Below are 21,995 nucleotides of genomic sequence, written 5' to 3'. Positions count from 1 at the left end.
AGTGCAGGGGAGAAGAGGTCGTTTGAGAGGCAGAAGTTCCTCTCTTTTCCATTCTCCATACTCCACGCTCCTAGGTGGCTCTGAATAGCTAAACTCCAAACAAGTAAGGAGACTCCTGGAGCCAGATGAAGGCCACATTAACTAGAACGGGCCAACTACCGTAGCAATTCGGTGTGCCAAGCTGGCCCAGATACCCAAAGCAGAAGTTAGAGAGTAGAAAAGATCGATCAGTCGATAGTCATTGAACATCTACGGTATGAAGAGCACTGCACTGAACATTTAGGGGAGGACAATAGAGTCAGAAGACACAATCCCTGCCCTTGAAGACCTCACAAATCTAGCAGGGAGACAAACACAAAATACATTACGGATAGAAAGCAGAAGAAAATGGACAGATGGATAAGTGCTAGGAAGCCCAGAGAAGCAGTGTTGACTAGTGGAAAGAGCAAGAGCCTGGAAGTCAAGGGACCTGAATTCTAATCCTGGCTCCACCCCCTGCCTGATGTGTGACCTTGACCAAGTCACTTAGCTTTTCTGCACATACGTTTCCTCAGCTGGAAAATGAAGGATTCAATTCCTGCTCTCCCTCCTACTTCGACTGTGAGCTCCTTGTGGGACAGGGACTATGTCCAACCTGATTACCTGGTATCCATTCCAATGCTTAGCACAGTGTGTGGCACATAGTAAGCACTAAACAAATACCACAGTTGTTAGAATTATTATTTATAACTAACATTATTCATTATCATTATTAAATAATCATACCACATCAGAGTTCCCTGAAGCCCAGGGAAGTGGCAGAGCTCAGAACAGCATGAAGTGGCCTGGGCCCTCACCTCATTCTTAGCCCAGCATTTCCCTGAGCTCCTTCCCTAGGCACCCTCGGCTAGGGATCTTTAGCCATTAAATGGGAATAAGAATAATTATACAGTTAAAGGTGTAGTCAAGCAACAGAAACATCATTTTGAACTAACAGATGCATCCAGATTTTCCCCAGCCTCCCAGGCTAGGGGCTGCCTATTAGCCTATGAGGAAGAAGGGCGCTCCAGACCAGAGTGAGGACGTGGGCGAGAGGTCGGCAGCGAGATAGAGGAGATTGAGGTAAAGTGAGAAGTTTAGCATTAGAGGAGCAATGTGGGCAGGCTGGGTTGTAGTAGGAGAGTAGTGAGGTGAGATAGGAAAGGGCAAGGTGATTGAGTGCTTTTAAGCCAGTGGTGAGAAGTTTCTGTTTGATGCTGAGGTGGACTGACAACCAATGGAGTTTCTTGAGGAGTGGGGAAACCTGGTCTGAACGTTTTTGTAGAAAAATGATCCGGGCATCAGAGCGGCATATGGACTGGAGTGAGGAGAGATAGGAGGTGGGGAGCTCAGCGAGGAGGCTGAGAGAGCAAAGTGGGAGAGGATAAAAGTGGTAGCGGGTTGGATGGAGCAAGTGCTTTTAGAAGGTGGGAGGGGTGGGGTCAGAAGCATAGGTAGAGGGGGGAGCTTTTTAGACCAGGTGGGCTTAGCGCACCAGTCAAACAAAATGACCACCCATCAGATGCTCTCTGTCTTTGCCTATGGGTGTCACCATTGGCTAATCACCTATTTGTTTGATGTTTCGTGTCAAAACGTTTTTCTGTTGTTGTATTTGATGATTGCACCTTATAATAAGGATAATAATGATGGCATTTATTAAGCATTCACTACATGCAAAGGACAGTTCTTAGCGCTGGGGAGGTTACAAGGTGATCAGGTTGTCCCATAGGGGGCTCACAGTCTTCATCCCCATTTGACAGATGAGGGAACTGAGGCCCAGAGAAGTTAAGTGACTTGCCCAAAGTCACACAGCTGACAATTGGCAGAGCGGGGATTTGAACCCATGACCTCTGACGCCAAAGCCCAGGCTCTTCCCACTGAGCCACACTACTTCTCCTATCATCATCATTATCACTACCTCCCTGGTGAAGTCAGCTCATCAGCCATCATGAGCACTTGTGTGTTGCTCTTATTTGCCTACCTTTTTTTCCATTGTTTTTTTCATTTATAGCTCTCCTCTTACTCATTTTCCTATATAAAATGTGCAATTTTTGCCTGCTTGCCTCCTCCATTAAATTGTAGTGTGCTTGCACATAGCAAGCTTTTAATAAATACCATGTTTAAAATCATCATTATTGCCATTATTATAAATATCAGTTTCTTTAGGGCAGGGCTTCCAATGCACATTCTCAAACACCTTGTACAGTGCTTTGCACACATTACTTGGATCTCTACCCTTTGGGAACTTGGTATTCATCCCACCCTTAGTCCCACAGCATTTATATATATATATATGTAATTTATCTATATTACTGTCTGTCTCCACCTCTAGACTGTAAACCCAGCTTAGGCAGGGAACGTGTCTACCAACTCTCTTGTATCATACTCTCCCAAGCTCTTAGTACAGTGTTCTGCACACAGAGAGCACTCAATAACTTCTACTGATGGACTGATGAGAGCTCAGTAAATGCTGCTGAAGATGATCCAGAAAACTTAATTTGCAACACTAATGTAATTCTGCACCTTGCTATTTTTCTGCCTGTGGAAATGGGAGCAAATTGCCTAATTTGATAACTCTACATAATGCAAGCATCCTGATATATTAAAAACCGTACTGAATTTCGTAAATGTATTCTGTCCCCTGAACAAGGTCTAAATGATAATTAAGACTCGAGTTTGTTTTTATGTTTTTAACTTTAAACACTGACAGGAATTACATAATACACAATGCTTTGCATATACTTAAATACAACACAAGGGAAAACAGCTTTTAAAGAACATAAATTAAAACTGTCGCTGGTACATTCAAAACGACAAAAACAACATCCCTTGAGATGCGGTTTGCAAAACCTTGTGGCAAATATACATTTTCATGACAGTCTGAAGCAAAACGAGTATTGTTCTGCCCAGTCTATAGACAGAGAACTGCAGAGGCTTGCAGAAGCCCCAGTAGCAAATTGGTGGCCAAGTCAACCTGCCTGTCGGTCAGTCCCTGGGGCATTCATGGATGGGCTACCCAATGATTGTAATCCTACACCTCGAGAACCTATAGTGGTTGTCCGGTCCTCTCCTCACTGAGTAAAACCCCCTGATCGTTATCTTGAAGACACTGCCAGGATTCTCTCTCGGAACCTTAGCTAGAGGAACTATCCCCTCTCTAACAAACTGAAGGCAGTGAGTTATCTCAGCTCACTGCTACATTGTTTATATTTTTGTCTTACCGATTCTGTTATATTGTACTCTTCCAAGCACTTGGCACAGTGCTTTGTACACATTAAGTGCGCAATGAATACCACTGATTGACTGACTGATATTGTTCACAGTCACAGATCCATCTCCACAGTTATTAACAAAATTGCTGCAGTCCCTTCTCCTCACACCCCAAATTTGACCTGCCCCCAAAGCCAAGTCAGGTTTGGCCAATAGCTTCAGTGTCCAATGATGCTGATCTTTCAGTATCATCTTGAGACTTCCCACTGTGAATGCAATTTACTGCATCGTGTGACATTATATTTCAGTGAGACTACACCAATATAAATCTCTCCCGCTGGATTGTCCCCAAGACATGACAGCTTTCCATGTCTACTGGAGTGACCCAGACTTCCATATGCATTCAGTCATTAGCCCTCCTGCCAAATAAGCTCAAGTACTATCACTCTCTTAGACAGGGACGCCCAGAAGCCACTGAGAAGATGTGACCTGCGATCCAGTATCACATGATTTGAAACATAGTGCGGAAATACTATATGATGGAAATATCAGTTGAGGGCTCCTCCCCACCTACTGCTATTCTCTACCCACCAGAGTCCGGGAAAAACGTCTAGCCAGGGAGGGAGGAAGGAGGGTGCGTACTCTATTTGGGTCCACATCTTGATCTTCTCTTGATGTCCCTCAAGGAAACAAGACCAAAGATGTGGTCTAGAAACTGAAGTAGGCAAAACTCTTGAAAAATGAGTAATTGTGCAAAAAATAAATAAATGGGAAGTGCTGAGCAGTATGTTTTTGCAGTCACAGAACCCAGCTATGAAAATAAGCCCTCACCCTGAAATCAAACACAGGTAATGTGCCCTTGAGCCCAAGGAAAATAAGGTTGGTGATACACATGCACACACAAACACCCACAAACACTCACACACACACAGAGCAAAATCAAATCCTGATTCCAAATGAACCAGATAACTTAGTTGTGGCCATCACAGGAACAGACAGCCATTTTGTTCACCCTAGGCCCCCCTTGGGAGTAAGGGGCAAGAAGTATAAATAAGCTTCTGCTAGGAACATATAGTTGTAACTGCTGCTGACTGGCCAGAGGCTGTGTGAACATCTAGATTAGTGGGAAGCAGAAGAAAAGCTTTGTTTTGCTTGAAATTTAAGTTAGGATAAGTCAGACTCTGGCAAAGCCATGAGCAACTGCCATTCCCCATATCCCGGTTTCTGCCCTGCGTATGGAATCCACGTACAAAAGGGGGGAAAAGGAACAGAGGCACAGGCACAGAGTCAGAGTAAATCACTCAGGTCTAAGTGGACGTCTTTATACAACGAATGTGTGATTTTTCATTGCTTTGATTTAAAAAGAGACTAATTAATCCATTAGCCGGGCTATCTCTCCGGAAATACGTGGCAAAACAATAAGTGGTGAAACAACCAATTAATCTAATTTGGTTAAAGATTTGGACTCAAAGCCAAGCAACCTGGGCTCCAATCCCACCTCCAACACCCACTCACTAAATGACACTGAGCAGTCGTCTAATCTCGAAAATGTATGCCTCCTCTATACGTCACAGAGGCATCGTGAAGACTCAAACTCAAGTCTGGCGTTTTAAGCTTCTTAAAAGAAAGAGACAATCTGCACATTCTTCCGAAGTTGGAAGAGGGTCAACAGAATTTACTGAGCACCCATAGAGAAGCAGCGTGGCTCAGTGGAAAGAGCACGGGCTTGGGAGTCAGAGGTCATGGGTTCTAATGCCAACTCCCCCACATGTCTGCTGTGTGACCTTGGGCAAGTCACTTAACTTCTCTGAGCCTCAGTTACCTCATCCGTAAAATGGGGATTAGGACTGTGACCCTCACATGGGACAACATGATCCCTTGTATTCGCCCCAGCGCTTAGAACAGTGCTTTACACTTAGTAAGTGCTTAACAAATACTATTATTATTATTACTACTGGAGAACAAAACTTCAGTCATTAGCGAGTTTTGGAAAAGTAGCATGGCCTAGTCTTCTTGGCCCTGGGAGACAGGTGACACAAATTCTGATCTCAGCTCTCCCACTTGTCCCCTGTGTAACTTTGGGTAAGTCACTTCAGTTCTCTGTGCCTCAGTTTCCTCATCTGTAAAATGGGGATTCAAAACCCGTTCTCCCTCCTTCTTAGACTGTAAACCCCATGAGGGACAGGGACGGTCTAATCTGACAATCTTGGATCTACCTCAGCACTTAGTACAGTGTGTACACAGTAAGCGTTCATCATATGCTACTATTACTGTTATTTTTTATAGGTTTTGTTAAACTCTTAATATGTTCCAGGAACTGTACTAAGCTCTGGGGTAGATACAAGCTAATCAGATTGGACATAGTCCCAGTGTCCCACATGGGGCTCCAAGTCTTAATCGCTATTTTACAGATGAGGTAACTGAGGCACAGAGAAGTGAAGTGACTTGCCCAAGGTCACACAGCAGACAAGTGGGAGAGCTGGGATTGGAACCCAGGTCCTTCAGACTCCCAGGCCCCTGCTCTATTCACTATGCCACACTGCTTTTCTATTCAGTTTAGATGCCCCATTAACCCTCACATATTCAGTAAAATAAATATATTCTACTCACATTATACTTGAGGAAACGGAGATGCAGCTAAATACTTGCCCCAAAAGACAAGAGCAGGAAACAGAAATCGCTAAAGCCACCAGACTGTTCTCTTTCCTATAATAATGATAACCGTGGAATTTATTAAGCATTTACTATGCACCAAACACAGTTTGATACATGTGGAAGAAAAATGCCTGCCTGCTTCCTGCACCATTCATTCATTCATTCAATCGTATTTCTCGAGCGCTTACTGTGTGCAGAGCACTGTACTAAGCGCTTGGGAAGTACAAGTCGGCAACATATAGAGACGGTCCCTACCCAACAACGGGCTCACAGTCTCACTTTCCACCCTTGTCACACTTTGTCATTTTCCTCTATTACATACTTTAAATTGCAAATTCGGAAAGAAACACCCAGTTGTGTACAAGTTCCGTAACACCAAGTTACCTTGCTGCTCTCCCGCTACAACTCAGCCCGCACACTGCGCTCCTCTAATAATAATAATGATGGCATCTGTTAAGCGCTTACTATGTGCAAAGCACTGTTCTAAGCTCTAATGCCAACCTACTCGAGGTACCGCGATCTCGTCTATCTCGCCGCCAACCTCTCGCCCACATCCTGCCTCTGGTCTGGAATGTCCTTCTTCATATCTGACAATTACTCTCCCCACCTTCAAAGCTTTATTGAAGGCACATCTCCTCCAAGAGGCCTTCCCCATCTAAGTCCTCTAGTCCTAAGGCTTTTTTTCCCAGATTCCCTCAGCTACTGAATGAGCTTGCCCAACTTTTCAGGGGGACGGGAGCATCAGGGAGGGATGCAGTGTAGGATGAAGGTAGGGGGTGCAAGGAAGTGACTAAAAAAAAATCAACAGCTCTGACTCTTTATAACCCCTCCCCAAAACCGCTCCTATAGAGGCCACCGACCCCTTCACCTGCTGGGAATGGACAACCCCCAGGCTACAGAAAAGGCCAATACATAAGGGCTCACCAACTGTGGAAGGCGAACACTGCAGAAGATCTATGGGGAATGTGCCGTGTGCCGTTGTCCCCTATGCAGAATAAAATGGAGAAAAATTAGGAGACGAAGGGCTTCCTTGGTATGTCTTCTCCCTCTTGTGGGCAGCCTTTCCCATCCATCAGGAGGGGGTCCCCTGGAGGGACAAGGATGAAGACAGGACAGGGATTCCAGTCCAGAGTACCGCAGGTTCTGGCACTGTGTTGCCAGGAGCTCAGGGCAGGTAGGAAAGTTTCAATGGGATCCATTTTTCCTTCCTGCGAAAACTGACATGCCCCGGAGAGAGAAAACATAGACCCCCCCACATGCAAACACACAAAACACTAGTGCCTCTCTGAAATTCTGTGAAGGGAGGTAGCATCTATGTATTCTATTTTTTCCTTTCCTCCAGACTTATGTGCCTATATTTTCATGTGATAGCTCATTTGTAAATTCTATTATTCTGCTATCCATCTCCTGTTAAATTGGAAGTGTCCTGACAGCAGGGATTGTAGGGAAGCAGCATGGCGCTTTGGATCGAGCACGGGCCTGGACGACAGTAGGTTAAGGGTTCTAATCCCGGCTCCACCACTCGTATGCTGTGTGGCCTTGGGCAAGTCACTTCACCTCCCTGTGCCTCAGTTACCTCATCTGTAAAATGGGGATTAAGACTGTGGGCCCCACGTGGGACAGGGACTGTGTCCAACCCCATTTGCTTGTAGCCACCCCAGCGCTTAGGGCCTGGCACATACTAAGTGCTTAACAAACACTATTATTAGTATTATTATTATTATTGTTATTACCTACTTACTCCATCGTACTCTCCCAAGCACCTAACAGAGTGTTCTGTGCCCAGTAACTGCTCAATAAATACCACTGACTGAGCCGACAGAACATATTCAGTAGGCACTCGATAAATATCATTACTACTAGTACATAAAGGAAAACGCAATGAAGTGAAAATCACATTTAAAACCCATAAAGTCTAATAAAAAGAGTTCTTAAAGTCTTTTTCTTCCTTAAAGGTAAAAATCACCTACAAATGGCTTTCATTGATTTCCTCTACGTTCAGAGTTTTGAGCAAAATACAAAGACAAAACTGTTTAAACAAAAAGCCTGGTGTGTTGTATTCATGGAAAATTAATTATTTTACCTTAATGGAATGACCATTATGAAAGAATTGATGTGGCCTACAGGGCACATTTACATGGTCTCTGTTTCTATCTCTAAGAGTCCTTTGGAAATATACATCTGTACTATCCCCATGGGAAGAAAATAATAATACCACAGGGTTTGGTTCAATCATTAGTCTTTGAGGCAGACCTTCTTCAACACATTTGGATTGCTATGATTTGTTTTTCTTTGGATTTATTAGAGATATAAAATCAAAGGGATAGCCTCCTGGAAAATTCCCAAGTGATGTTGAAAATTAGATTAGAAACAATAGGCAAGTTTCACAATTTCTTAGCTGGCCTAGCACACGACCTGGTGGAGAGTTCATGGGCTTGGCAGTCCAAGGGACACGAATTCTAATCTCTACCATTTCTAGTACAAATATCAAACTACATATCTCCACACCCAATCTCACTTTCTCACACACACACACTTGGGAGAAGCGGTGTGGCTCAGTGGAAAGAGCCTGGGCTTGGGAGTCAGAGGTCGTGGGTTCTAATCCCGCCTCCGCCACTTGTAAGCTGTGTGACTTTGGGCAAGTCACTCCACTTCTCCGGGCCTCAGTTACCTCATCTGTAAAATGGGGATTAGACTGTGAGCCCCATGTGGGACAACCTGATTACCATGTATCCCCCCCCCAGCGCTTAGAAAAGTGCTTGGCAAATAGTAAGCGCTTAATGAATATCATCATCATTATTATTATTATTATACACACACATTCTCACTCAAATACACACACACCCACACATACACATTCGCACACCTCCAAATTATCTTTTTTCCTTAGACAACCTGTGGGTATTATGCTGTGGGCAGGGATTGTCTCTCTTTGTTGCTGAATTGTACTTTCCAAGTGCTTAGTACAGTGCTCTGCACACAGTAAGTGCTCAATAAATGCAACAATGAATGGTAGAAACAGGAGAGAAACACAGTTGATAAGGCTCTTTCCCAAACTCTGCTGATAGCTAGGGCCTCTTCTCCCTGTTTTTCACCATGGGGGATCAGAGAGAATTAAAACAGTGACCCCCGCCACCCCTTCCACCTCCACTTCTCAGAATCGCAGGGAGCAATCCTCCAGCAGGGAGCAAGACAGATGTGGGGAAAGGATAGTCTCTCCTGCAGATTTCTTCCTGAATTTCCTACTGCCAATGGAATGGCACTGTGGGCTTCGTATTTGACCGTCCTATTTTAAAATGATTAAAGGAAAGTGATAATAAGGCTTTCTGGGTGGCTGTGGGTGGGGAAAAGGTGGAAATAATAAGAGATTCATATGAAAACTCACTTTCCAAACTGATTTTTGTGTTTACGTAAATCTCGGTATATTTCATGGCTCTTACTGGTTCCCAGATCGATTATCAATCAATCAATAGTATTTATTGAGCACCTGTTGTGTATGGAGTACTGAAGTACGTGCTTGGGAGAGCCCAACAGAATTAGTAGATATGATCCCCGGCCTCAAGAAGCTGATAAATATATACCTCAGATGAGAAGGTCATATGTTTAAAGCAGCAACATGGCCAAAGGGAAAGAGTGTGGCCTAGTGAAAAGACCCGGGTCCTAATCCCAGCTTCACCACTTGTCTGCTGTGTGACCTTGGGCAAGTCACTTAACTTCTCTGGGCCTCCCTCACCTGCAAAATGGGGATTCAATACCTGTTATCCCTTCTACTTAGACTGTGAACCCCATTCATTCAATCGTATTCATTGAGCTCTTACTGCATGCAGAGCACTATACTAGGTGCTTGGAAAGTACAGTTAGGCAACAAAGAGAGACAATCCCTACCCAACAATGGGCTCACAGTCTAGAAATGTGGGAGCTGATTATCTTGTACATACCCCAGATCATAGAACAGCGCTTGTCACATAGTAAGCCCTTAACAAATGCCACTATTGTTATTTAAAACCCAAACTGAATAGGGAACTCAATGGGCGGTATTTAGGGAGAAAAGATCAATTTAGTGTAAAAGTCTACATTACATACCAAACTGCTAAGAAGGACAGGAACACTAAGACAACAACAGCGGCCAGTGATCCCAATCCAACGCCCATCATCTGCTGCAGACTGAGTGATGAACCTGAAGAACACAACCACAAGGAACTGAAGAAAACTGACATTAGATGGTCTCAGTCTGCAGAATCAGGGATGAACAGCGCTTAGAACAGTGCTTGGCACATAGTAAACACTTAACAAATACCATCATTAAAAGCCGAATGGCCTAGTGGAAAGAGCACGCTCCTGGGAGTCGGAGGACGTGGGCTCTGCCACTTGTCTGCTGTGTGACTTTGGGCAAGTTACTTAACTTCTCTGTGCCTCAGTTACCTCATCTGTAAAATGGGGGTTAAGACTGTTGACTCCTATGTGGGACGGGGATGGGTCTAACCTGATGGTCTTGTGATAATAATAATAATGATGAATGATGATGGTATTTGTTAAACGCTTACTATGTGCCAAGCACTGTTCTAAGCACTGCCTCAGCGCTTAGTGCAGTGCCTGACACATAGTAAGAACTTAATAATTACCATTACAAAATTGTTTTCTTAGAGATTTATGACTTCATACAAATGGAGGAAATGGTGGTAAGGGTCCTACTGTAGACTGGAGTTGAACTATTTTTCCAAATTAATCACACTTCCCTGTTTCCCCAAGAACATTCACGCTGATCTCAAAATGATCGGGATTGCTCTTCTCACCCGGGGACAAAGTGCATGTGCATGGCAGCTCAGGTTCCTCTTCCTGTTGCCTTTTTGGACTGCTCCATGACTCTGCCCAAACAATGTCCCCAAGTGGCTAGCTCACTGTCCCCTTCAACTTCTCTCTGCTTGGTCACAAGTGGAACTCCTGACTGAGAATGGGGAAGTGAAAAACAGCAGGGAAGAGATTTATGAGTGGCATGATGCATTCTAGTTCCCGTATGGTAGTTGTTCTGTTTCTCTCATGAGGAGATTCCCATGGGACTGTGAGCCCCATGCGGGACAGGGATAATATTCCACCTAATTAGCTTGTACTTGCCCCCAGCGAGAAGAACAGTGTTTGACACATAGTAAGCACTTAAATACGATTAAAATAATATCACTGCTCCACTTCCCCAGAAACCCTCTTCTCAAGCTCGAATTTACAAAGGGGCCTTGCTCTCTCAGCCAACTTCCAATTCTACCCTCACCAACTCTGAAATCCCCCTATCTGACCACAACCTCAACACCTGCCTTCTCTCCCACATACCCTCCCCTCTAATCTCTTCCCCCACAGGGACCTCTGATCTTTTGACCCCATCTAATTTTAGAAGGATAAGTTATACTGAGGCTTAACTAAACTAATTGAGCCTGGGGCCATGGAAAGGAGAGGAATCTCACTTCTCCCTCTTCTGCTCTTTCTGTGGCAGTCAAACTCCCACATAGTTGCAACCTGCGAATCGCAAAGACCCCATTTACAGCCCTATCCCATACTGTGCACCACCAGGCAGTGTCTGACAGCCCCCAGCCTCACAAAACACGGCCCAAGGTGTTCAAAGGGTACAGTGAGGGCTGACAGGTCATGGGTTCTAATCCCAGCTCCGCCACTTGTCTGCTGTGTGACCTTGGACAAGTCACTTCACTTCTCTGGGCCTCAGTTACCTTATCTGTAAAATGGGGATTGAGACTGTGAGCCCCATGTGAGACAGGGACTGTGTCCAACCTGACAACCTTGTATCTACCCCAGCACTTAGAACAGTGCCTGGCATGTAGTAAGTGCTTAACAAATACCATCGTTATTACTGTTATTATTATTATTAGCCTACAGAATTACTGGGGGAGCATGATCACATGAAATACATAGGTCTCTAGGGTGGCATTTACAGGGCCAGCATGCGGGTACCCTGCAGTTGAATGTAGACAAGGGCTAACTATTCTGTGCTTGATTTTCAACTTATTGGCAGCAAACCCTCTTAGCTACTACTGTGCTTTCAACTGAAAACTTTGAATGCCACAAAATCTATATTCCCATTACCTTCGGATGGGTCCAGGACTTTAGCATCATCTAGAGGAAAGAGCACAGACCTGGAGTCAGAGAACGGGGGAATCTATTCCCAGCTCTGCCAATGCCTGCTGTGGGACACTGGGCAACTGACATCTCTGGGCCTCAGTTGCCTCATCTGTAAAATGGAGATTAAATAACTGTTCTCCCTTCTACCCAGACCATAAGCTCCACGCGGGACAGGGGCTTTGTCCAATCTGATTTTCTTGCATCCACCCCAGCGCTTAGTACACTGTTTGGAATGTAGTAGGGAATGTGTCTACCACCTCTGTTGTATTGTACTCTCCCAAGCACTTAGTACAGTGCTCTGTACTATAAATAAAAACACCAATAATTACCACTAATAATGAGAGTAAGTGCTAACAAATACCACAATTGTTATCATTATTATTATCATTATTTAGTTTTAGAACAAGGCAAGTTCTTGTCCAAGAAAATCAGGAACAATAGCAATAGCAATATTCAGTCAAAGACATATTATGAGATGGATGGTAAAATAAGAATCTTAAATCTCTTCTAACTGGGGATATATCGGAGAGAGAAATACAGCAACAAAATACGCCTCAGCTTTATTTGGAATTGTTCCAGCTTTGGGTTTCTCTTCAGAGGACTTTAATTTTGCAGCAACATTTAAGGTCACATCTGAAAGTACACAGTGGCGTGGGACCAAAGCCCATTTTTTTTTATTTCTTTATAAAAGGATAATTTAGGAACCCAAAAAAGAGAAGTAGCCAGAAGAAATTTTTTTCAAACCACAACCCACATCAAGAATTACCCTAAAAAAGTTCATTTCAGAACCCTGGAAGCTTTGTAAGTAAATACTATGGACGTAACAAAGTGAAGGTGTTGTTCAAAGCCCAAGTTTATCCCACCACCGTCATCATGAACCTCCTTGCAAAAGTACAACTAGCAACACACTACCTAGAGTCACTGTGAATGACGGATATGTCTGTGCTGCTCTTGAAGGTAGTGGGGGTTTTTTAATGGTCTTTGTGAAGTGCCAGACGCTGTACTAAGCACCAGGATCGATGCAACATAATCAGGTTAGACACAGTCCATGTCCTATATGGGGCACTGCAGTCTCAATCCCCATTTTAAAATGAGGTAACAGGCACAGAGTAGGTAAGTGTTTTGCCCAAGGGGACACAGCAAGCAAGTGGCAGAGCCGGGATTAGAACCCAGGCCCTCTGCTTACCAGGCTTGTGTTCTTTCCAACAGGCCATGCTGCTTCTAAGTAGGCCACGGTTCTCACAAGAACTATGTAGGAATTATTTTCTTAGATGGTAAAAGCGCTTACCTTTAATTTGGGCCCAAACTGCACAGGATTGTGTCCTGACCTGCAAAGGAAAATATGTTCCACACCGTTATTTTCTCTAGCTGGTACTTTCGTCTATACATGATACCCTGTTCTAAGCAGCGACTGGATCTGAGTCCCCTTTTATTGCCCATCTCCACCCACTCCCTCAGAGAAATCATTGGCTCCCATGGCTTCAACTGCCATTTCGGTGCAGATGATTCCCAAATCTACATCTGCAGAAGCAGCGTGGCTTAGTGGACAGATCGAGGGCCTAGGAGTCAGAAGGACAGGGGTTCTAATCCCGGCTCCACCACCTGTCTGTTGTGTGACCTTGGGCAAGTCACTTAACGTCTCTGGGCCTCATCTATAAAATGGGGATTAAGACTGTGAGCCCCATGCAGAACAGGGACCACGTCCAACCTGACAAATTTGTATCTACGCCAGTGCTTACTACAGGGTAAGCACTTAACAAATATCATTGGTGTTATTATTATTATCATTATCTCCAGTCCCTATATCTCTCCTTCTCTGCAGTCTCACATTTCCTCCTACCTTCAGGACATCTGTACTTGGATGTTCTACCAACACTTCAAAGTTAACATGTCCAAACTGAAACCCTGTCCCTTCCCCGGCTTTCCGGTCACTGTAGAAAGCACCGCCATCCTCCCTTTCTCACAAGCCCGTAATCTTGGCATTATCTTCAACTCATCTCTCTCATTCAACCCACATATTCAGTCTATCACTAAATCCTGTCGGTTCGACCTTCACAACATTGTTAAAATCCACCCCTTCCTCTCCATTCAAACTGCTACCGCGTTAATCCGAGCATTTATCCTATTCCGTCTTGATTGCTGAATCGGCCTCCTTGATGACCTCCCTGCCTCCTGTCCCTCCCCGCTCTAGTCCACGCTTCACTCTGCTGCCTGGATCATTTTTCTACAGAAATGTTCAGCCCATGTTTCCCCGCTACTCAAGAACCTCCAGTGGTTACCCATCAAACAGAAACTCCTTAGCAGCGTGGATCAGTGGAAAGAGCCCGGGCTTTGGAGTCAGAGATCACGGGTTCAAATCCCACCTCCGCCAACTGTGTGACTTTGGGCAAGTCATTTAACTTCTCTGGGCCTCAGTTCCCTCATCTGCAAAATGGGGATTATAAACTGTGACACCCCCCCCCCCCCCCAGGGCAACCTAATCAGCTTGTAACCTCCCCAGCGCTTAGAACAGTGCTTTGCACATAGTAAGCGCTTAACAAATACCATCATTATTTAACGTCCCAAATCACCTTGCCTCTTGTACCTTGTACCTCCCTGATTTCCTGCTACTAATAATAATGGCATTTATTAAGCGCTTACTATGTGCAAAGCACTGTTCTAAGCGCTGGGCAGGTTAAAAGGTGATCAGGTTGTCCCACTTGGGGCTCACAGTCTTAATCCCCACTTTCCAGATGAGGGAACTGAGGCCCAGAGAAGTTAAGTGACTTGCCCAAAGTCACCCAGCTGACAAGTGGTGGAGCCAGGATTTGAACCCATGACCTCTGACTCCAAAGCCCGGGCTCTTTCCACTGAGCCACTGCTGCTACTACCCAGCACACACATGTTGCTTCTCTAATGCCAACTTACCCACTGTACCTTGATTTTAACTGAGGTAGCAGCATGGCTCAGTGGAAAGAGCCCGGGCTTTGGAGTCAGAGGTCATGGGTTCGAATCCCGGCTCCGCCAATTGTCAGCTGTGTGACCTTGGGCAAGTCACTTAACTTCTCTGAGCCTCAGTTAGCTCATCTGTAAAATGGGGATAAAGACTGGGAGCCCCAGGTGGGACAATTCGATCACCTTGTATTCCCCCCAGTGCTTAGAACAGTGCTTTGCACATAGTAAGCGCTTAGCAAATGCCATCATTATTATCATTATTTCTGTACCTCTGTTACCTCACCTGTAAAATGAGGATTTAGACTATGAGCGTCCTGTGGAACAGGGATTTGCTTGTATCCACCCCAGTGCTTAGTACAGTGCCTGGCACGTAGTAAGCACTTACCAAATGCCATAATAATAATAATTATTGTTATTAATCTCTCTAGCCTCGAACTTCTCACCCATGCCCTGCCTCTGGTCTGAAACTCCCTCCCTCTTCATATCCGTCTCTTCCCACTTTCAAAGCCTTCTTAAAATCACATCTCCTCCAAGTGGCCTCTCCCAACTAAATCCTCATTTTCTCTTCTCCCACTCCCTCTACATCTCCCTTGCACTTGCATTTTCTACCGTTATTAATAATAATAATGATGGCATTTGTTAAGCGCTTTCTATGTGCTGAGCACTGTTCTAAGCGCTGAGCACTGTTCTAAGCACTGAGCATTGTTCTAATTGCTTTATTCACCCCTCCTTCAGGCCCACAGCACTTTATATACATATCCTGAATTCATTTATTTATATTAACATCCATCTCCCCCTCTAGATTGTAAGCTTGTTATGGGCAGGGAACATTTCTACCAACTCCATTATATTGTACGCTTCCAAACGCTTAGTGCAATATTCTGCACACAGTAAAAGCTCAATAAATACGATCGATTGATTGATATGACCACTTATTTCAAAGGAGGTTTAAGAATGGACTACAATTCATATTCTCCATCCTGCATGTTCTACAAAGGTCTTTAAATATAAATATATTAATAATAATAATTAAATAATAAATAATAATTAAATAGGGCAACTCTACAGAGTTTGTCATTCTTCTCATCTTGGTAACCTTCCGGAAACTACAAAACTTCTAAATCTGCCCTAATCTCCCATGGAATAGCCAATAAAAATGCAATAACCTATACACGTTTAGGAGCACGAGGTAAAATATTTTATGGTCATGTATAAAGCTCTTCTTTGAGAGCTCTCTTGACACAGTGCTACAGAATTTTTATGCTTTGCATTGCTAATGCACTTCACACTGTTTCATAGGGAAATTGTGCTTTGCTTTGCCCTCTTTCACTTTAACACTATTTTCATGAAACTAATTAAGAGCTCTAACCAGGGTATATCAGTATAACAAGGATGTGCTATATCTAGGATGCTGCAAAATTTCCCCAAAAACACTTTCTAAATAACAAGGCCACCTGTAACTCACACTTTTAGAGACAAATCGATAAAATGGAAATTTTCATTTAGAGATCTGCCTCTAACACTTGCTTCCATGCAGACCACGCATAGTATTTTCGTATAAGGAAAGACTATTGTTTGAAAATAGTGATGCAATGTGTTGCAAGCATATACTGTAGAGTTATGAGTGATAGGAATTTTGCACTCTTATGTTACAAACTGGGGTAGTACAGTGCTTGGCACATAGTAAGCGCTTAACAAGTACCGTTATTATTATTATTTCTGACACATCATAAAGTAAATTTAAAGTAGAGGAGAGAGAGGATAGGAGGGACACAAAGCAGATCTAATTTTTTTGTTAAATGGTATTTGTTAAGCGCTTACTATGTGCTAGTCACTATAAGATAATCAGTTGGACACAGTCCATGTCCCATGTGGGGCACACGGTCTTAATCCCCATTTTGCAGATGCGGTAACTGAGGCTCGGAGAAGTAATAATAATGGTATTTGTTAAGCACTTACTATGTGTGAAGCACTGTTCTAAGAGCTGGGGGGGATACAAAGTGATCAGGTTGTCCCACGCAGGGCTCAGTCCCCCTGATTATGTGTCCAAAATATGCTAACCTAAGTCGAGTCATTAGGCCTTCCAAAGACTACTTTGGCTTAATTTGCTCTAGAATCCATCTGTTTGTCTTTTGGGCAGTGTATGGTATTCGCAAAAGCCTTCTCCAACACCACAGTTCAAATGAATCAATGTTCTTTCTAGCCTGTTTTCTCACTGTCCTGCTTTTGGATCCATACACTGTCACTGGAAACACCAAAGAATTGATGATTTGTATCTTTGTGGCAATAGTTACATCAGCATGTGCCTTCTAGTTAAAGGTTAATAAGGTATGACTGGTAGTAGTTTTTCAAATAAGCCCTGTACAAAAACTTGGTCAGCCTCCAAATAAATTACAGCAGCCTCAATCTTCTTGGTAGAAGCTCAGACAGTAAAATGAACATCACTTCTTCTATTTGCCCTCCCTTCTGCATTGCTTTTAATAATGGAATTTATTAAGCGCTTACTATGTTGTACTCCAATGGGTACCCCTTAAACACTTTGATACTCACCTCATCCCCACACCTCTTATGTACATACCCAGGTCTGTAAACTCCCTGTAAGCAGGGATCCTGTCTCCCAACTCTACTGTACTTTACTCCCCCGAAGCACTTAGTACAGTGCTCCACACCCAGTAAGCGCTCAACAAATACCACTGAATGATCGATTGCTGGATTTGCTGCTTGCCCAGAAAAAAATGCAGCTTGCCCTAGAAGGATGAGCACTTTGCCATTAACGGGCCAGCGGAATCCCAGAGCACAGAATGTCTGGCCTTATGGGAGCCTTTCTTCCCCACAGCACAACATGAGCAAATGGACTGGAAAGATCAATGAGCAGAGTAAGAGAGTGACTAACTGGGGTGAACTGAGCCATCCTAGTACTGAATATTAATAACAGGAAGCATTTCAAGATGAAAGGAGGTAACAGAGTATACAAAACATCAATGAGAGCCAATTTAGCTCACTTTATAAAATGAATGATCTCAGAGAAAAAACCCATAGCAGCCTTACTGATGCAAGTCAGGGAAAGTAAATCATTGCCTAAAAGGATAATAAATGTACCACCAAGTCACTCAAATTAGAAGCACATGATTCTTTTCTCAACTCGGAGATTACAAACCTTATGACTAGTACTTTGATAGGATATTTGAGTAGAAATCCTAAGGGGCAACAGATACTGATTGGGGGATTGAATGAGTTCTTTTAACAGTATTGCCTCAGGCACTATTTAGGATCATTGTGTTTCTAGCTCTCTCTCTCTCCTTCTCTCTTCCTCTCCCTCACAGGTTGAGAGGTAAAATCAAGACACCAAATCTAGATAAGGGCAGTGACTAAGCAAGTGACTTTGGTTATCAAAGCTGCTTCTTTCTATTCCCCTATGAAGCACAGACTGCAGGACTGCAGTGTGCACAGATATGTGTATTTCCTAAGCCTATTCAACTGAAATACGCAGTAGAATCCAACCTCCTGAAGGCCAAATAGGTCTTACAGACACGCCAACAAAACCCCCCATCAAGTGCAAAGTACCATCACTGTTATCATTTTCTCAGTTCTCATTTACAAATTCTTAATGATCTACAGTTTGACATGTGCTCCAAAACTGGAGAGCTGGTTTGTCAGGTCTCAGATGGTTATTGTCCAAGATTTCCCTGCCCAATGATCATATTTTTTTTAGTTTTTAAATCAATAAAAACCAATCAAAATCAGCTTGCAAAAATTCTGAAAGAAACATACCTTTTCCCATTCACTTCTGATTCGCAATACAATGCAATAATCTTTTCCCCTTTCCAGGGGGCCATTATAAAACTTCCCATAGTATAGTCTATCTCCAAGAGAGACTTCTATGTTATCAGTAACATCTTTAGCCAGGAATTCTGCAGCCACATATCCCTCAGCATGAGCAGTAGTGCTAAAGTAAGTTGTAGCCCTCAAAGAGTCGCAAGTAAATGTGCTTTGTACATCCAAGGGAAGCACCAGCAGTTGGTAAGAACTAAAATAAAACAGAAAAGCATCCATCAGGTCCTATTCTACTGAATAGACTGACAGAGAGATTGCTGGGGCTGGGGGATTGAGTTTGGTTTCTATCCCTTTACCCACACTGTTCTCCCGATCAGGAAATTCTTCTCCCTAACCCCAAATCCAACGCACCACAGCAGGCCCCATGTTCAAAGCCCTCCTAAAATCCCACCTCCTCCAACAGGCCTTCCCCAATGAATTTCCATTGCCTGAATCATAGAATCATATCATCCCATCAAATCATCAACCATTCTAGCACTTAAGTGTATTTTTTACCCTTCCTCTCTACTTGGGTGTATACATAATTTTAATTGTACAGTTCATTGTTTCCTCTGTTTATTCCATTCGTAAATATGTTTGTGTGTCCTCCCCATTGGAGGATAAACACCTTATGACCAAGGTGTGTTGCTCACACTACTGTTGTACAATGCCTCACACCCACAGGGTGCTCAATAATTATGGTTTTTCTAGCTGGCCTATGAGCAATAGGGATACATTTTCAACAAGCACTCAAGCAATCAGGCATAATCTCTCCATGTCACTGAATACCCTGTAATGGACATCATCAAATTAGTATTTATTGAGCATCTGTGGTAAGCAGCTGCCTTGACTAATGCCTAGGCACCTTCAAGACTAGCCTCCACTAGGTGGGCCAAAGATAAAGTGTGTGGCAATCCAGTGCATTTTCTCGTCAAAGAATACACCATCAATGCACCCATCTTCCAGGATTAGTCAGGAACACACTCAAGGACAGAATCTCCAGTTTGAAAATGCTCTGTTTGCACAGCCTCCACCCAATGGCCCTTTAGCCCTCCCTTGCTAAATTGAGACAAAAAAGTACATTATCGAATCACTCTTGGCTCACTAACAAGTCATCACTCACCCCGAAACCCGGGCAGAATCTCTGAAGTTTTGGCAGTGTGATGTTAAGTTTGCCCTATTCAGACAGGGCATCTGAGTAGTGTTCACTTTGGGGGTAAGCAATGCCTCAAAGACAGGATTCCTGCCTTGTTCATTTGCAATTCACAGATTCTGGAGGGGACCCAGTCCTCTCTGGACTCCTAGGGACCTTTCTGGCTCCACTGGAATTCAGCAAAGGTTCCCAGAACCACCAGGGACACCTTAATGAAGGAGCTATTTTAAGTAGGGGCAGACCCACTATAGTCATTGCAGGCGAGAAGCAGTCCCCTAGCCCTTCTGTGATCCTTTTCCAGACTCTCAAATGCTTAGGGTCCACCCAGCCTCATTCAGGAAGCCAAATGTCAGCTCTCCGGAAGGTAGAGGTAGGGACTTTCCACTTGGCCTCAGAAAACAACGCAACTTATTCATTATCCCCAAGACTGCAGCTACTCACACAATTCTATTTCCTCCTCAGAAAGCACCAGTGGGCAAGTGGCCAAGAGAGTAGGTGGTAATTTAGGAGCTCAAATACCTGCTAATACACTATTATTTACCCTAATTGCTGAATCTGAATTTACAAATTTAACATTTTCTCCCTTCCTGTATGTAGGGTCACAAGCTCACTTTCGTTTTTTGAACTCTCCTATTGCCCCAGAATTAAAAACCCTTACCATAATGTACATTCATTTAAACATGAAATATTTGTTAGCATGTCCCCAGAGACTTTATTTTGAGTTGTTTAAAGTATAGATTTTTTAACTCAGCTTAAAGGTTTCATTCAGTGTGACCCCTGGAGAGCCCCTTGTTCATTCACCATATATACATTAATGGGACAATTGGAAAAATTCACACTTTCAACAAGCATACATGCAGCTAGGCATAATCTCTACATACGCTAACCCAGAGTCTTCCTTTTGACGATCACTGGTTAAAGGGGGTAAAGGGAAGCGAAAGAGAATATAGCCTGATGGACAGATTCAGTAGAACTGGCTTCTGCCCAGCTCTTCTGCAGGCTTTGTTACGGATCTTCCCCGATCACAAGCCAGTCTCTGGATGTTTTATTGTATTTTCAAACCCCAGAAACTTGAGCACACCATGGATTTATGTGATTTGACTTATGAACTTCTCTCCTCCTCTCAGTTCCTCTCTGCTCTTGCTGGCTCGCCTAGCACTTCTTGTCCTTCTCTTGAAACTGTTCCTCTCCAAGGTGTATCATTCACATTTCTTCTCCTGCCTGGCAAAAATACTTGCACATTTGATATTCGAAAAGGAATGCATGATTTAAATGCATTCCACAATTCCACGTTCTCTCAAGGCTGTCTACCCGCTCATTCAATTGTATTTACTGAGCGCTTATTCAAGTTGACCTTCTCAGAGTATCAAAATCCTGGTTCCACGTGGCCTGGAGTCCCCTACCATCGGAGCTTTAGGGTTCTCTAGAAGTGCGGGTGAGGTAGGGTAGGCTTCATCCTTCGAAGGATGGAGGGTTGGGGAGTAGCCCTGAAGCAGGGGGAGGTGGGTAGAAGCCCCTATAAAATGCCTAGAGTACTAGGACGGCTGTGGAAGTTTGGAGGAGTGTGGCCTAGACTACTGCCGTGAAGAAATGGAGAAGGAACTGTTCTGGAATGAGGAATGAACGTCTGCTGTTGTTTGGCTTCATTTAGAGCCTGTTATTTTTCAATCAATCCATCAATTAATCAAAGGCACTGATTGCCTATTGCATGTGAGGCACTATCCTAAACACTTGGGAGAGTACAACAAAGCAAGACACATGCTTTTACCAAGAAAACTCTATGGACACACTACCAGAACGATTGCAGATGGAAATGGGGTGTTCTGGGAGAGATGGCGTCACTATGGGTCGGACACAACTCGACAGCATAAGACAACAACAACAATTCTTCCCAGAGTTCAGTACAGTGGGTTGCAGATTGTAAAACCTTAATTCGTGTTCTTATTGCTTCATTCCCTGTTTTCTTCATTTCCCTCATCTTTATCCTCAGTGCGGTCTTCATTCTTTGTTTTCACTTGTTCTCTGGCATTCTATGAAATATGCTCATTCCACTTTGTATTAAGCTTCTGTTGCCATGCCTTTCATTATA

General features: G+C 43.7%; 1 protein-coding gene across 1 annotated transcript in view; it reads right to left on the bottom strand.

Moving 5' to 3' along the window:
• SUSD1 (sushi domain containing 1) overlaps positions 1 to 21,995 on the bottom strand; it is a gene marked incomplete at its 5' end in the record, with an annotated part of 124,189 nt that overhangs the window by 7,587 nt on the left and 94,607 nt on the right. Inside the window, 4 exons of the mRNA XM_038770257.1 lie at positions 6,808 to 6,868; positions 9,967 to 10,060; positions 13,295 to 13,334; positions 18,712 to 18,967. Coding sequence (XP_038626185.1) covers positions 6,838 to 6,868; positions 9,967 to 10,060; positions 13,295 to 13,334; positions 18,712 to 18,967 — 421 coding nt within the window. The remainder of the gene's footprint in view (positions 1 to 6,807; positions 6,869 to 9,966; positions 10,061 to 13,294; positions 13,335 to 18,711; positions 18,968 to 21,995) is intronic.

This window comes from Tachyglossus aculeatus, chromosome X3 (genome assembly GCF_015852505.1).
Source record: "Tachyglossus aculeatus isolate mTacAcu1 chromosome X3, mTacAcu1.pri, whole genome shotgun sequence".
NCBI classification, from domain to species: domain Eukaryota; kingdom Metazoa; phylum Chordata; class Mammalia; order Monotremata; family Tachyglossidae; genus Tachyglossus; species Tachyglossus aculeatus.
The sequence above is the reverse complement of the archived record's forward strand: the minus strand, read 5'-3'. Positions and strand labels throughout refer to the sequence as shown.